An 18,239-nucleotide genomic window follows, 5' to 3' on the forward strand; every position below is an offset into this window, starting at 1 on the left:
TGACAATGAAAAACGGACCCGTTGACTTTACACAGATGTGCAACATGAACAGCTACAGTGCGAGTGTGATACCCTGCTGACAGGACTCGTTATACTACTGGAAATAATTGGATCCCCACACTTGACAAATATCACTTCAGAGTTTAATTTTTACCACAATATAAAACATTTGTGGATAAGACACAGTGAGCAATGATGACACCTAACAATGAGCTTGCATTTCATGTGAGGCCAATGTTATGTTCCTACTTAATTCTACAATGACACTGGATTTTTAGTTTTTAGTTTACACAGATGGACCAAGGTGTCACTGCCTGGAGTCTTTGGTAATCCTGGTTTCTGGAATTAGGCTAAATCCCCCTTTCACACTGGCTGGGGTTGCGTTCGGTCTTTGTGTCCAGCTAACCACAGAAAAAGTGGCAATAAAGAGGGGGACATTCATTGTGGAAAAAAAAAAAATGCCAGTAAACACTCATCTGGTTGGAATAAATTTATTTGATCTGTCTGTAAACAAGGTGATAAATCAATTTATGGCATTTCTTGGTTTTATGCATATGAAATCAAATCCCCAATGTGAGAAAAAAAAAAGTGGTGAGGAAAAGTAAATTAACATAAATCAGCAAACAGGACTTCAAACAGGATTTTTTTTAATGAGTACACATATCCCACAAGGCCTAAACAGTGGAGCTGAAGCAAAAAAAAAAAAAAAAAGTGCCAATGAAATTACTTTAGTGGACAGTGGGTAAAATCCATCTTACAACAGCAACAGATCTCTCTACATTATGGCACAGGATACACAGGTTCTGCAGAAATTTCAACAACCATCTTTGTTTCCAACCAATACCATCGAGTGTCATTTCTACTTTTAAAGTGTTTTTTTTTTTTTTCTCAGTTGGACGTTACAGTTAGCAGTACTGACCGTAGACAGACCATGTGATACCCCAGAGCTCAGACGACTATAGAGTAGAAGGCAATTTATTCCACAGTTTTGTAGTTGTCAATGCAGCATGGGTTTGTACAAATGCAGTTTGTTTTCTAACAAAAAGGAAAAAAAACTATGAGAATATTCTTCAGATACTCCCACCCTTACCTCCCCCTGTAGCTTCATGTATTTTAACCATGCTATGCATGTATTACCGTCTGCTGAGTGTTTCCTTCATTGGAAAACAAAAAAACAAAGTTAGCAGTCATCCTTCACATGGTTTAGAACAAATGCATTAACACCAGAGCTTCAACTACACTTGGTCCTATTAAAAAAAGAAAGAAAATAAACTGGACATACTCCAGGGAGGTTATATGCTGGGTTATCTACGGTCCAAAAACAATGGCAGCCTTTAAAAAATAAAAATAAAAAAAAATTGACAAACAAAAACAGATTTAAGTGCCTGAGCCGTTATTACTGTGGAATGTCCATGGGTTTAGGTGCAGCTGGGGAGGCTGTGATGGTGGGAGGAGAGGCTACCAGCATGTGGACCACTACCACATTCTGCCCAATAACATACTCAGGACAGAGTGGCGAGTCTGAAGGGAGAGGGGAGGCTAGAGGACACGAGTAGTGAGGAGAAGAGTCTTGTAGTGTTACCTGTGTGGGTCAAACAGGGCGGGGTAAAACGGGGGAGAAAAAAAAAAAACGTTTTTGGCAGGAGTGTGTGTTGGGTGGGTGGGTTATGTGGAGGGGAACCAGAGTTGACAGATATGCATGCAGTCTCCCCTCCTGGACACACTGGGGTGGGGGGGGCAGAGGAGACAACCGAGGAAGACATGATGAGCTTTGTTAGTGCTCAAGTGCTCCAAAAGGGCGTTGGCTGCTCTGGGAGGGACTGTGTATGATGGGGTTCATGTTATGGGCACCATGACGCAAAGAGAAAACTATTTAAATTGACGCCATCGCTTTCACTGTCCGGGTGTCTGGCCAGAATTTTGTTTTGCTGGTCTTTGTCAAGAGCAGATCTGTCATGACAACCTGTGAGGAACATGCTAATCATTTGCCATCAAAAAAAATAATAATAGTGCTTTAAGGGGTAGAGAGGGAAAAAAAACAGAAAAGCAAGTGTATTGAGGAGGGGGAAGGTTAGGGGTAGATGACAAAAAAGGGGGGGGGGGATAACAAATAGGAGAGAAGAAGCAGAAGAGAAACAAAACAAATCTACCAACTAGGACTGGAAGTGGTGTGAAATGCAACAGGGTGGTAAGGGTGAGCTGCTAGGTGGCTGGGTACAGGTTGCTTTAGTATCCGGATTTCCTCAGGTAATCAGCCATCGTATATGCTTTCTTGTTGAGCTGCCCTCCATGGATACCTTCATTCCCCATGACAAAAACCATTGCTGGAGTACATAAAAGGAAAAAAAAACAATATAAATGAACAAATATGGTGACAGTAAGGCTGGAAAAAGAAAGATACCTTTTCACTGCCACCTCATAAAATGTGGGGCTCAACCATTGAGGACAGAGTCCACACTGTTAGAAATGCTCCTGGGATTTTTTTGATCGTGTTTTTTTTTTTTAAAACAGAACTGCTGGAGAAAAAAAATGGGTTCAACGGTTATGTTTTTTGTCTGTTTTTCTGAAGTTTTGTGTTTTTTGTTTGCCTTTTTGCTTGTTTTATTCGCCCTCTCCCTAAACTACACCACATAAGCTACACGAAAACTACACTAAAACCCTGAATCCCTCAAGTATTTTGCCATTGAGTATGCCTTCTTATTCAATCCGCCTCCATGGACCCCTTCTTTGCCCATTACCAAGACCAAGACTGAAAGAAAAAGAGACAGAAGGAACATTTAGAGAAGGTGTGGAGATCACACGGGTGAAAAGAGAAGAGCACAGACCCAAATGCAGCAGGCAGACGACAGCTACAAAAGATGACAGTAACACATAAAGCATAACAGCAGCAGCTTTGGCCTTTATGTTGGCTCAACATTGATTTTCTGATCAGAGCTGCTGGTGGTCAAGATGCATCACACTGTTTCTGCTGGGGTTAGGGTAGACAGGGCACATGGGCGGTGCATGCAGACTATGCAGAAATGAATATAGATAGGAACTAAAAAACCTAATCGCTCAGTTGACCTTTTTCTTTTACTCTTGTGTCAAGCGGCAGCAGTTTACTGACACCACTTCCTGTATCCAATGTTTCAAATTAAAACCACTAAGAGGGAGCATTTGTGACATCACAACAGTGCAGCTGTTACAGCTTTTGTCATATGCATGTAGCATAAACAGAAAACCGGCCGGATATTAACTGTGACGGACGCATGCAAACTATCAAATGTGTGCACAAGTTCTCGTCAACATCTACAGAGTTCCTCTGCAAGTGAAACCAATGTTTACCAGTTCATTATCTTTTAAAATGGAGCCAATTCTCCACATCAACTTGTTCAGGGCCTTGCAGTATGATCAAAAATGAGCTGGAACTCAGTGAAGTTATATGCTGGAAGATACAGGAATGATTAAGCTCAGGTTTAAACAAAGATCACTGAAAACCGAGAACCTTTTGATCTGAAATATCTCGTCAATGACCACAAAATCCCACACTCAAAATTTCTTTTAATTACTTATCCATGAGAATTTTATACGGGGTTACTGTTCATGACCTAAAACGTTGTTTCATCTGTAATCAGTATGCACCATCCAGCAACAAGGATCAAGAAGTGAAGCTTCGAGACTACCAACATCACTAATGCAGCAGACAAGGATACAGCAGCATGCTCGTGGTACCTCTCCTCAATACATGTATAATCCTTTAGTGACTGAATAGGCATTTAACCAGGAGAAGAGTGGAAGCATATAAGCAGGAAAACAGATTCATACTTTGTGGGTAAGGGGCTGTGTTAAACAGGAAAAGAAAGAGGCATGCAGTTTAGGAAGATTGGAGAACTCTGGCCTAAAGATTAGGTCCAGTGAAAACAGTCTCACCTGTATATTTTACTCGCATCTGAGAAAAGTTGGGTGGACGGGGCATTGGGGGCCCATACAGGCAACATGAAAACTGGCACAACTCTTTGGCAAGCCCCCCCCCCCAAAAGGCACAACTTTAATTTAAACTTTTATTTTTTTTAAACTCATCCAAAAATCTGTACCAGATTTCATCAGCCTAGGATATGACCCCTCAGAGAATCTCACTTTTCTATTTTATTCCTTTTATTTGAAGTAATCTTAAGTAATCTGCACGCATGTGTTGCAACATAGGAATTCACATAATCTAAGCATCAAATTAGAATTTTATACAAATTTGTAATAACCGTTCCTTCCGTTAATATTTTATATACTGATATTAAGCAATGTATTTAAAATACACCATCAAAAAAACAATCCTTTATGACCTCTGTTCCAATACTTTAGTGCTGCTTATTATATTATACGTATGGTACGTTTAATTCATACTAGGGTACCAAACAATTCCAACCCTCAAAAATAATTACAATGCAATTGGCAAACCAATTTTGCAGCAATATGTGCTTAAATTACTAGGAATAAATAGCATAGATAAAGAGTCTGTGAAAGAGGAAAAGTGTTGGAAATATACTTTTCAACTTTGATATTTCACCAGACAATGTCAAGTCCACTACAAATGTTCAACTAGAACAAGAGTGAGCGTATCTTCCTGTACACCCAAATGTACTGACCTCTTCATTAGACTTTACCCTTCATCAACAACCTTCCCTAATATTCATACATATAACATGAACACACTTGTTTCCACTTACATCTGCTGATATTTTAAAAGGAGATATCTGCTGACATTTTAAGCTGTGTATGTCATATATTGAGGAAAGGTGCATTAAATATCTATACCACATGCATTGACAACACAGGATGTAGAACACTGCTAAATTAATGGCACTATAATCACAGCAGGCTATGTTGACACTGTAGCACCACTAAGATGTATGTGGCCAATAACGTCAGATGTGCTGCTCACCTTTGCCGGCTTTGCCTACAGAAACGTTGTATGTTGGCTCTCCTCCTTGACTCTTTGTCCGGATGTCCATTGTCCAGTCACCATCGATGTTGAGGCTGTCTCTGATAACGGAGCACTTCTTATTGCCTAAGGTCATCCCACTGGTGAAGAATCCCTCTCTGTCCTTTCCTATTAACACATCAATTTCTTCAGGCTAAAAGAAATAAAAGCAAGAAGTCAGGTGTGTACAGTCAGCCAATCTTTATGCAGAATATCAGTCCATTTGGCTATTGATTCTTTAGCTAGCTGTCAATTACAAAAAGGTAATTGTAGGTGCAATTATTAGACTTGGAAAAACAATTGGAGTCTGTTCTCTTGTCTTTTTGCATGCTAGACCCATAACACCACATTCATACACAAGAAATGGACCTATACTGCAGTCTTGAATCCTACAGTACTAGATTGTATAAATTGATACATCAGGCAGATATGCAATATTAAAATTAAAATTCAAAGTTGAATTGGCTATGTACTGAGTACAACACTAGTGTGAGGTGTTGCCAAATAAAAAAGGTGAACATTTTAAGACCCATGATCTCTACACTAATCAACCAAAACATTAAGATCAGTTTAAATGTTTTAGGACCTATCCACATGGAAACAGAAAGAAACGTTAATTACTTTTCTTGTAAACCTGACATTGTTTCAGTAAATGCTGTAGTACATTAGCCAGGCCTGTCAATGATACAGTATCACGGCTACACCAAAAGACAACATTGAGCATGCATATACAGCATGTGTATACTTTTGTTAAATAAATCTTTGTTTTAATAAGTATACATTACTACATAAACAATCCTTGGGGGGGGGAACTAAAGAAAGAAAATAATTCATTCATTAACAATTATATACATTTTTGACAGAATGTTGCACAAGCAGACTAACACCACATTTGTTTCTGTACAAAACACGTATCGTTGAATGTTGAATTCAATGTGACTAAAATTTGTGAGATAATGTAAAACGTGGTTGTCATTTGTCAGTGAAGTCAACCCTTAAGTTATCAGTTCAACACTTCTCAGTTGCTTGGCATTATGCTACAGCCTCTACACTATTTGTAGACATTGTGGCATGAGTACATAATTATATACATATATATTCAGCCATGTAATATTTACTGTTATAGATAACCGGTTTAATGAAATGGATGAACGGTGTAGTTATGCCACCACGTCGTGCAGTCAGTAAGAAAGTATTTTCAGGCTTGTACCGCCAATATAACATAATCTGACCACAGCCGTTTACACAGAATTTATACAAAAAGGTGTTTAACTGCACTGTTATCAAAAACGTTTAAATGGCCGACTTTCCGTTAGTTTGAACCGAAATAAGAGAACAAAAGGCGTCGCCCTTCAACTTCAGAAGTGCACAGTCATAGCACACACGAAACCATTCAAACAAAAAGAGGAAACCCAGACGCATGCATAGTCGGATAACGTTAGCATTGCGGCTAACTGGACGTCGGAGACCGATTAGCTCATTAAGGCGAACATTAGTTGTTCTTACCAAGCATTAACCCCTAAACCTGAACCGCAGTTACAATTCCACATACGTGTTACCTGGCTGCACAAACATATCCACAGCCAGTTTTGTTGAAAAACGTGAGTCATCAGATTTGGACTAAACCAGGCCGGCTAACGCTAATAGAAATAATGCGATTGGTTCTATGTCGACGGTATTTTTCCCCTACAACGACAACCGTTACTGTCAGTTATAAAATGATGTTCAACATAATGAGTAAACTGATCGCATCGCCCCATGCTCTATGCGGACACTCCCAACCGCTGTGAGCCAGCGGCGGCTCACCCGTCCACAGGTCACCATCTACGGCATGGATGACCATCCAGTCATCAAAATAATGTCTCATTCACATGACCTTCGCATTCACGCGAATTTACAATCATAGACTAATTATTTAACAAGACAAAATGGAGGCTCGTGTAACCTCTGGATACCGGTTCACAGTTTGACCAAGATATACATTTATGTATTTATATATGTATATATCGATATAGACACGAATACTGCCACGAGTTTCGCGTCCGTATTTTCTGGGCGTCAAAATCGGGACCGCTGAAGATGCACATGTTCACAGAAGACCGGTCGACTCGATCAGCCTCCGTGAGCAAAATGAATAAGAAACTGGGAGTGTGTCCGCCATCTTAGAAATTAAGGGGCGGTGTGATTCACAGAAGCCGAATAGGAGAAAAAAAATCAAGGCGTAGCAAAGCGCGACAGCAGCACGCCCAGAGCGCGTGTGAGCGACACTTACCGCTGCGCTATTGGCGTTAGCTCGGAACGATTTTACAGCGGGTGACCGGCCTGAATGGAGCAAACCGTTATCCATCAGTGAGAATATGGGCGAATATGTGGCGGCCTCGTCTACACACGCTATGTATGACCACCATTATTACCAGTTTACAATACAGTCGTCAAAATCGAGGGGGGTTTAATTCGTTACGCATTCTGACTGGCAAAGCAAAGAGGGCGAGTTGACTCAGGCTAACCTGTTAGCGATGCTAAGTTAGCCCCGTTAGCTCCCGTTTTGATACCGTATATTACAAGCTCTGGATATATTCGACTAGTACAGAGGCCTTTCCTGGTATAACCAATGAAAGACATTGGTTTACCAGACATGTTTAAAAACAAAAAAACAACAATCCATTGATAAATGAAAACGCAACGGTGCATACGTGCTACTGCATCCTGTGTGTGTGCGGGAGACCACCGGATACCATGTGTACCACAGCGCTCGCCTTCTTTTCATTCAACAAGGCCCGGCTATGCAGAAAAAACACACCAACATGCACAATGAACCTCGTTATCCTACGTTCCATTTTAACTTTAAAAGAAACAGCATACTAACCGTTACGTTGGCAAATGTACCGTCGCCATGCGATGCCCAGACGTATTTGGCGTCCGTATACCCAACAATGGCCGCGTCCTGGCAGCTGCCATCAGCCATCAGGTTGTCCACGTAGCTTTGCCAGGACATTTTTCAAGAATGAGTTCTAGGATGACAAGATCGAGCTGGGGTACAAACGTCTCTCGGGCGACGAAGACACTGAGAGGAAAGCTGTATTTATCAATGGTTTAACGGGCCTCCAGCAAGCAAGTAACTCCCCCGACTTCGTCACGTCCCGGCTTTCTTCTAGTCTGGGCAACGGAAAGAAGCCGCTGCAACCGACCAGGCTCTTGGGTGTAGTCCTCACTGTATCCCTCCGCCCGGGTCGTTGTTTGCCTTGCTGGCACTGCATAAATATACTACTCCGCGGAGGAATACATTATTGTTGATTCCTATAGCAATCTAAGACAGACTATTTTTTTCCAGACTTGCACCAAGGCTTTTCTTTGACTTAACATTTCTTGAATGTTCCTCTTAAGCATTGTAATTTTGTTCAACTTAAACCTGCCAGAACAGCTCTATATGAGCAATGTCACTGATTTACACTCATACATACATATTTGGTGGAAGTGGGTTAGTGGAAGATATTCCATTATTCGGTGTGTAAAATAGTTGTGAAGACATTGGCTTTTACCTCATGATAATCACTGACGACATATTATCCACGTTTTTTTGTTGTTAAATACTGTCATTAAATCTGTCATAATCTTACAATGCAACTGTATTAATTTATTAATTTATGATTAATTTGTCTTTACATAATAAAATTAATTCTGTTGGACAATTAGATAAGATTTACCATCTAAGTTACAAATGCCAAATTTGACACCACTGAAGCTGGTGGCCTTTGGCTGCCAATTAGGGATATTTTTGATGCTTTATCTTCCTTAATGACAGCATTGTCCAGCTGTAAACTAAAGTTTGTAAACTTAATTTTACTCCCCAACACCAAAGTACAAAGAGGAAGTTAGTTGGTATGTAACAAGTTATTGTGTTTGCCCGACTAAAACCAGACAAAATGTGAACATGTTAGTCAGACTGAAATTGTACTAAATCTAATCTCAAAATCAGTTGGACCAATGTCAAACAGGTTGCGCTGGGTGTTCTGCGCATGGACCACAGTACCCACCCTAGCTAAAACTAAGAATAAGACAAAAGCAAGGAAAACATTGAGGATACTGAATTTATCCTCTGTCGTCTTTAAAATTGAACATTTTAAAGTTCATTGTTGGTATGAGTTGAAATGGCGCTCAAAATGCTGACATCTAGCCAGAAACTAAACCAGAAACCACCTAATACTGTACTAACAAGACACACATCAGTCAATGTCCATTTCCCACTATTGCTTGTGTATTGGGACAAGGACCCTCGTCCAGCTGAATGGCGTGGTCATGCTCCAACCAATGTGCGTAAAAACAAACTTTTAAGTTTGTGGGGACACAGGAGCTGCTTGTCTTATGACATGTTCCATTAATTAAAGTCAATAAAAATCTTGAATAAATGTGCTAATGTATATTAAAAACACTCAATCAGTGCCTAAATCATGTAGAAGAGTTAGAGTGTTAGTACTAAATATTGTTCATTGTTTCCCGTTTTATTTATGCTTTATTGACACCGCAGAAAACAAAAGCACACCCTCAGTTGCCACCCTGATACACATAACCGGACGTAAGTACAACAAATAATTAAAACTTTATTCAAAAAAATCAAAAGCAGTGATGTTATACAGGCATTTGCCCTGTACTGTATCATCACCTTTTACGACGTCTTCACCTCTCATCTAAATTATCGGACTATAAAGACAGATTATATAATATATTGTTGTTGTTTTTTACTAAATGGTAACACTAATATATAGTTATTACTTTTGCTAAGGTTTTTATGTTTAAGCTTTTAACATCATATTAGTCGAGTTAAAAAGTGAGGAGAGAATTCACCAGTGGCTCTCATGGTGACCTGGTCATGTTACTTCAGCAGGCCTTTTGACTTTCTCTATTCACTTTTGCTCTCAAAATGTCTCTTTTTGAAATTTCATACATTTATACGGCCTTGTCAGCTATTACAGATATATGTGTTTTTAACTCTTAATGTCATGCTTCACATTTACAGCTTCCGTCATCCGAGTCTTGTGGCCCTCCATGTGACATCAGATTTATCTTTATGCAGAAGCCTCCAGTGAGTTCTCGATCTTTCTCTCTCTCTCTCTCTCCCTCTCTGTCTCGTTCTGTCTATCTTGTTGTGAAAAAGTTACTAATTGACCAGGCTAAAGAACTAAACAGGATCCCTTGTCCATCAGCCTGCCCCGCCCATGTCCTACTCACTCATTGGACACGTCAGTTTCCATGGCCACCTCTGTTTTGCACTTGCTCTGTCAAAATAGTAGCACACACAGCCTCTCAGCCTGCCCATGAGTCATAGCGATAGAGCAAAGAACAACCTTGTTGCCTTAGAAAAAAGGCTTGGTTTCAAGCAAGGACTCCAACGAAAGGATTTTGTCACGGACACAGCTGGATGACACAGAGGCAAAGCAGGTGTTGCTGCGTCTTTTTTTGACAGCAGATTTCTCCCCAAGTCTATGAGTTGGAGTAAACAGGCAAAAGTTAACTCAAAGTATTCAGTGGTAAGGTGGAAAGGTCAGTGAAGTGCACACTGTGACCTAATCGTGAGTGTTCCACCCTGTTAGATCAGCAGGCAGAGGGTTGTACCGTGCACCTGCAACTGGTTTACTGCTTGAGGTGTTGCCCTGTTTCATTTTAAGCACGTTGTCCTTCTTTTCGATCATCATTGCCTCGACACACAGACGTTTCAAATGAAGAAATAAGCCCTCTGCTCTGCAAGGAAGTCAAAGGTTTTGACAAGAGCAATATCAGTACCTTTGCAATGAGGCCTCTGACAGCCAGTGTTGTTAATCTTTATGGCCTGTGACTCAATAAAACAAGACCTGCATATTTGTGAGCCCATGTCACAGATGCACACGCAGAGTGGTTAACAGTTTAACAAATACTTTCCACTTTTCAGGCCGTTTGATTTAGAAAAAAAATGCCCGGAGGACGACGACGGCATGGGACTGCAAACATTCATTCATTCTTACTGAAACCACCGTTTGAATATTAAAAAACAGCTCACACGTATCTCAGAAAAGGGCTGAATGAAGTGTTGCCTTGCAGCAAGAATACCCGCATTGACGACTTGGTCAGAACAAGGGCCTTTCTGTGTGGTGTTTGCATGTCCTTCCCATGTGTGCATGGGTTTTGTCTTCTGGGTTTTCCAGTCCAAAAATCATTAATCGGACACTCTATGTTGACTGTAGGTGTGAATGTGAGAGTGAATGGCTGTTTGTATGTCGTCCCTGCGATGGACTGGCGATCTGTCCAGGTTTTACCCCGCCTTTTGCCCTATGTCAGCCGCGATTGGCACCAGTGCTCATGATAAATATGGGGTTATATTAAAGATTATGTATCGTCGTGAAGGTGTGATTCGATAATGTGTGTTTATACAAGTTGAGAGCTATGTGTCTTTCTTATACTTATATAATTACTAATAAAATTACTTTTAGGGCAAAAGACTATTATCCACTTTACATTTAGCTGCGTTGTGACCGTTCTTTGTTCTCTCCCTGTAAATTAAAGCCTGATACTAGTAAATAATGACAACCAGAAACGAATCATCTTTCATCCAAAGGTGGTCAGTATTAAAATCAGCCAGTGGGGGGAAGAGGTCAGGCGGTCAGAGCCACAGCTGCCTGACAGCGGCTGAAGTTACAGAGGTTATTAAAGCAGCAGTCTTTAGTTCAGCCATGACTCTGCAGGAGGCTCTGCTTTGCCTGGACACATTTTTCACTGTGACTGTGCAAAGTTATTAATCCCTGACTCTAGTAGTTCTAGCTCTTAATCTTGTGTAGCGGTAGATAAAATCGACGTATTTTAAACTTAAAACACGTTGAGACTCTCATGGTGTACAGTATCTTTAATGAGGTGTGTCTCTATATGAATACATTTCTTTGGGCAATGATTGTGGGGGTTTCAAGCCCAATTCTGGCTTCCTGCATAAATTCTTCACTTAAAATCATGTCAGTATGTTGAGTTCACTGTAACGCAAGAGGGCAAGTGATGGTGAAGTAATAAAGAGCTGCAACGATTAATAATATTTACTGTTTTGGGACTCGATTTGATCGGTTTCATTGTTTTGTTGATAATTAAAATGAGCTCTTTGATTTTTCAGCTCCTTTAATGTGAATATTTTCTGGTTTTCTTTGCTCCATATAACAAAGAAATCTTTACAACTGAATCATTTTGGTTCATGGACAAAACATTTTTTTTGACAACATCATGATTTCACTGTTTTGGAAACACTGATCAACATGTTCTGTAATGTTACAGTAATTGATTCATTGAAAAAACAATCGACAGATTAATCAATTATAAAAACAAAAATAATTGTTATTTACAGCCCTAAAGTAATATGACAAATAAAAAGGAAATCTATCTCTGTGCATTACAGGTAGACGCAGGGTCAGCAGAGGCACTGCAACAAATCTCAGTGAAAGAAACTGAGCTTTCACATTCCTTCACAGAAAGTGTGGTGTCTTAAATATTGACCAGCAGCAGGTATTGAAGACGGAGAACTGCTGTTGCTCACTTTATAAATTAGAGTCAGGTCTGGGGCCTGTCACACACAATGGAATCAATCAATAGTTAGCCATGGCAGTGGGGGAAACGACAGATGCACACATCCGTGGCAACAAGCTTTAACAGATGAGGTGTCACAACCACTTTCCTCAGTTTATTACAGGACACATGATGCACGTCCCCTTTGCCCTCAACGAGGTCAGAGCAGAAGCTGAAAGATGCCATTATCATTTGATAACATATCTCTTGTGCATGCATAGCAACTTGGGATGAAACATGTGATAATCAGTTTGCATGGCTGCAGTGACCTTTGCCCTTGGAATAAGGTCAGCAGAGAGATCAAAGACGGTCCATCTGCACAGCCGGCAGAGTCAGTCTGCATGTGTTAGACACGGTGGGACAAGCACAACATACTGCAGCAGTCTTTTCACAATCAGGCTTATTTACTGTATTTATTTATTTAAACGTATTCTGTTGCTGCTGTTTCTCGCTCTCTGATAACGCATTCTCCCTTCCTCACTTTGTTACAGTACTTATACATAACGTGATATACAAATACAGTATGATTCACTAATTGATTGATGGTTGCAACAGGTGGATGTCACATGCAAATAAAGTTCGAAAACCACACGTGTAAACAGACTCACGCAGGTAGGCAAATACTCACGACTCATAGTTATGACAAACAATCACACAGAAGGTGAGTTTATGTAAAGTCGGGGCATTCTGAGGGCAGTGGGTTAGTTTGAATTTGAATAGCAGCAGCGCGGCGTGAAGGCATTGTCTACAAGTGTACAGATGAAGAAAAAGCACATTTGCTTCTTGGAAAAATTTAGTTCCTGCAAAAGGACAAGCGCCATTGTCTGATTTCAATTATGTGAAGGTGAATTCTCTAAGACAATGTTTTGGAAGCAAAATGTGCATTTTAGTCAGGGAGTTGTTGTTGTTGTTGTTGTTTTTCTGCCCGGCAACAGGCTCCTGTGCATTCTGTCTTACTCCCACTGCCAGCATAGTATGAAGACGTACAGAGATTAGATAAAGCCCCACTGTTCGTCAATGATGACTAGCCATGAGTCATAGAGAGGGATGAAGTGGACATTTTTATGGTTTTATGGTATGATCAGTTTCACTCAAGTTGCTATTAAATTTAAAATATTTTTAATCGTCATTGTTCAGTGCAAAAAAAACATCCCCAAATAAGACACATGGTGTGTTTCACACCAGACCTGACATTCTATAGATTTTTTTTCTTCATAAGCACAAACCCAAAATACGGTTAAAGTCCCCGTATCCTTTGAATTGTCACTACTTTCCCTGAAATATACAGAATCACACCAACCACATGAGTGTGTCTTTCTGTAACACGCGCACACACATAGTATAAACACAGGAATGTACAAAGGCATGTATTTGGTCATGTGATACGTCTAAATTCTCCAGCATTAGTCTCTGTCGTCACCGCTGGGCTGGCTGTTCTGCTCTCAGCACAGAAAACGACCTCTGTGTCAGTCACACTGTAAACTTTCAGTTCTGATGAATGCTGAATTTCTGTAGGTGGTGCTGTTCACGTTGTCTTTCTGTGCATACTTTAGTGGCCCGCTGTGGGATGAATCCCAGGAAAGACTTACTGTACTGTACTGATGTTCTACAAAAGCAAAAGTCTATCCTTCCATCTATCTGGGCCCCCCCCCCCCAGCAGCTGGATGTACTATAGAACTAGCGATGAAGTGTTCGGCACATTTACAGTTTACACATTTGCTAGAGTCCAATTGTCTCTATTTAACTGCTGTTGTAGCAGACACATAGTGATATAAGTAGATTTTTGTTTTGGATAACTTTTTTATTCCCTGAATTTACGGAGCTTGATAAGTTAGAGATGACTATATTGTTACTTTTATACAGTTCTCACAGTGTTCTCACCAGCTCACCACACCCACACACTGTAAGGACCAGTCTTGTATAAAGTACCTAAAAGAGAAACTTGAGTAAAAGTGCAACTATCTTACCAGAAAATGACGTTGGTAGAAGTTGAAGACCATTTTTATTATTATCATATTACTTAAGTAAATGTTTTAGAAGTGAGGAGTCAGGCTAGAGCCATGGTTTCTCAGTGGTAGAGCGCATTGTCATTCAACTGGAAGGCTGTGGGTTCAATTCCTGGCTCTGCTAGTCTACATGTCTCCTTGAGCAAGACACTTAACACCATGTCGCAGTGTGTGAATGAGTATGGAAGCTGTGTGAACGGCTGTAAACTGTAGTGTGAATCAGCTCATCAAGACTAGAAAAGCTCTATATAAACACAGACCATTACCAACTCTTCTTTTGTAATGTAGTGGAGTAAAAGTAAAAGTTGCTAGTAATGTAAATAAAGTAAAGTATAGATATGTTAATTTTGTACTTGAGTATTTGTACTTTGTTTGTTACTGTACTTTACAACACTGGTAAGGATAATTATTCATCAAGTCTCCAAGTTGTATCCTCATATATAACAACAAACTCTATGTTGTTGCAGTTGGAAAATGATCCACCATGACACTCAAAGATTAAGTCAGTAAGTGTGATAAACATTAATTTGATTCCTGCAGTGGTAAACATGTGTTCAAAGCCTTCATTCAGCTTTATGTGACTCTGAAGTCAGCCACAGACACTGGCCTGATGCTGCAGTTGTTTTTTCCATCTTCTCATTTAGCATGTGTGGGGAAACAGTTTGGCACCTGGTCAGACCTTTGACCACCACACTTACTGATATGGACACGTGTTCACAGCAGGTCACATATGAGATAACCATGTTCACACACACCCACCTATCAACCACACCACCCACATCTGTACACACACACACACACACACACACACACTCACACACTCAATGGCCTCCATTTATTTAGATAATGTAAACAAAATATTATCCCTAATTTTCAGCCACAATTCAAATCTCAGCTCGAGCACCACAGAACCGTGATATAGAAGTTCAAACTGTAGAGGGCAGCATTACACCTCTCAGTGTACAGCCTGCTGAAAATCATCAGAAGAAAAAGAAGAGCGTATTGTTTCACTGCTCTTTGGCGACATCTTGTGGCTGTGTCTGGTTACAACAGTTGATCAGCTGTGGCACAGTGCCCCACAATAAAGGGCTCACTATTATTGGAGATTTTTCTTAAAGCTGTTATTCTAATCTTTCTCTATCAAGATAAGAGGCAGAGATACTTTATTGTGATCATGAATTCACCGGTTGTACTTCGTACGTAAACAACAGAACTGTTGTAGTTTTGAGAGATGAACACAATTATGTCGATTCATTGAAAGACTCTGATTACATTCAAATCTAAAATGTATGATAAACTTATCAAACTGTCAAAAAAAAAGTTAAAAAACTTTCTAACAAATATCTTTTTAAGAATTGTTTTAAACACAGTTGTTGAAATAAAGTACATGAACCAGCAACCAAAAAACGTGCTTCATGGCATTTGAAAAGGTCACACTAGAAAAAGTATTTTATGGTATCATATTACATCGTGGCGTATCATAATACTGCTTTTAAGTGTTGAACTGTCAAATCAAAGCACAAATACAAGGTAAATTACGTAAATTCAAAGTAAATTAATAAAATTGTTTTTATTATTATTTAGCTCAACAGTAAATATAACATTTAGCAACACATCAGCTTCCTTGTTTAGCAGTAATCACATGAAAAAATAAATTCTTTCTTTCTTTTAAATCCTGTTTCTGCAATTGGCAACAACAGTCTTACTATATCTGATGTAACCATGATAAATTTATTTTCCATCCAAACCTAATCAGAGAGCATATGACATTATGCAACGATTTCCCCCAAGCTGATTGGTCCTAATGGGAAAGAACTTTCTTACTTTCGTTTACTAAACTTTCTTTTGTAAAATAAACTTTAAAGTAGATGTGAGGTATGCACAACAACACTTCCAATTTCCTTACATCTGGTTTATATCAATTTCAATTATTTGTCAAAGGGCAAAACTCCAGAAATGACACATTTATCTTCTGTCATGTGCCGATGTGAAGCAAACGTAACACATAGGTTAGTCCAAGGATGTTTTCAAGAGTCAAAGAATAGAATCCACAACATTTAGTGCAACAGTAAGTATTTGCATTTGGTAATACATCAGCTTCAGACGGCGGGTATGACAGTGGCTACTTTGTTTGTTTACCTTGTTCTTCTGAATTGATCACGTACCTCCAATTGGCAACAAAACATTCGAGCCAAACACGACATAACTCTGATAAATCTTTTATTTTTCCCCAAACTGAATTGGCGAGCAGTTCCACAGCTGCAAATTACATTATTACACAACTGACTGGTGCATGTAATGAAAAACATACTGTCTTTTGATAAAATAAATGTTGTAGCCTTTCATCCTGTCTGCTCACTGACCACATGGACCTACCCATTCATGCCCAGTGTCGGCTGATCATGTCTGTCGCCACCTCTCCTCCCCCTGTTGGCCCCATAATCCCCTTCAAGCCTGGCAATTAAGGACATCATTTGGTCAGGATCAGAAATACAATGAGAAGATTAAAAGATGGAAGCACTACCTGCTAGTATAAACACAAGATGATATTATGTACAGAGAGGTCAAGGGTCAAAGGGAGGAGGAAATGAATATGAAAGGATATATTTCTTACATTTCACTGTATTTTTTAGAATTTGCGCTGTGTATTTCATTATAAGCACTGAGGTTATCATACAGACTCATTAAAGGGTCACAGAAATAAATATAAACTAGGCTTTCCTCTTTAAAATATATAGTAAAAATGTAAATTTTCACTTTATGCGAAGCAGAAATGTATCCATTGTCTACTGTTTTATCCTCTACAGGAGGGTCGCAACCATTCACTCTCACACCTACGGTCAATTTAGAGTGTCCAATTTCCCTTATCCCCATATTGCATGTTTTTGGACTGTTGGAGGAAGCCGGAGAACACCCAAGCACACAGGGAGAACATGCAAACTCCATGCAGAAAGGCCCTTGTTCCAGCCGGGGCTCAAACACAGGTCTTCTTGCTGCAAAGGCAAGAGTGCTAACCACTACACCCACCGTGTGGCCCAGCAGAAATGTAATCTTTTCAAAACATTTTCATACATTTATGCTGAAACTTGCTCGACTACAGCAGAGCAGTAGGCCTATACTTACCCTGAATGAATATCTACAGTAACTCTGAAATCTGACTTCCCCAAGGCAAAACATGATTCACCGTGGATGTGATGATACATATCAAGTAGGCACTTTTACAAGCAGATGATTAGGGCGGAATGGAATAAGGCTGAACATGTACAACTTTGCCCTCCCTCTTATTTTCAGAAATTCAGCGCAAAGTAATTATACTAATTCAAGGAGCAGAAAGATGCACAAACAAGGATGAACGGTGGAACACTTGTCTGTGAATGTGTGTGCATCGTTTAACAAGGTTAATGAAATTATTACTTTCCGTTAGAGGAAGTCAGAGACACATAATATGGTCTTAACTTCTTGGGTCAGTCAGTTTTAAAATCTTATTTCAAAAGGCATGTTGAACTCCGAAATATCTGTTAAATACAATTCCATGTTAGGGCCACACGGTGTTGTAGTGGTTAGCACTCTCGCCTTGCAGCGAGAAGACCCGGGTTCGAGCCCCGGTTGGAACAAGGGCCTTTCTGCATGGAGTTTGCATGTTCTCCCCGTGTGTGCGTGGGTTCTCTCCGGGTACTCCGGCTTCCTCCCACAGTCCAAAAACATGC

General features: G+C 39.9%; 1 protein-coding gene across 2 annotated transcripts; it reads right to left on the minus strand.

The window, feature by feature from the left end:
- Positions 1 to 475: 475 nt before the first annotated feature.
- On the minus strand, positions 476 to 8,174 carry pfn2b (profilin 2b). Of its 2 annotated transcripts, none has more exons than XM_058637635.1 (3): positions 7,821 to 8,167; positions 4,916 to 5,108; positions 476 to 2,324 (listed from the first exon to the last, which is right to left on the minus strand). In XM_058637635.1, exons 1-3 carry the CDS (start codon positions 7,947 to 7,949, stop codon positions 2,227 to 2,229), a joined length of 420 nt encoding a protein of 139 aa, XP_058493618.1. In that variant the 5' UTR covers positions 7,950 to 8,167; the 3' UTR covers positions 476 to 2,226. The 2 variants fall into 2 exon arrangements, with proteins under 2 accessions (XP_058493618.1, XP_058493619.1); XM_058637636.1 differs by lacking the exon at positions 476 to 2,324 and adding an exon at positions 2,331 to 2,749 and having other exon boundaries at positions 7,821 to 8,174.
- Between the last annotated feature and the right edge of the window lie 10,065 nt (positions 8,175 to 18,239).

This window comes from Solea solea, chromosome 9 (assembly GCF_958295425.1).
Source record: "Solea solea chromosome 9, fSolSol10.1, whole genome shotgun sequence".
In the NCBI taxonomy this organism is placed as follows: Eukaryota; Metazoa; Chordata; class Actinopteri; order Pleuronectiformes; family Soleidae; genus Solea; species Solea solea.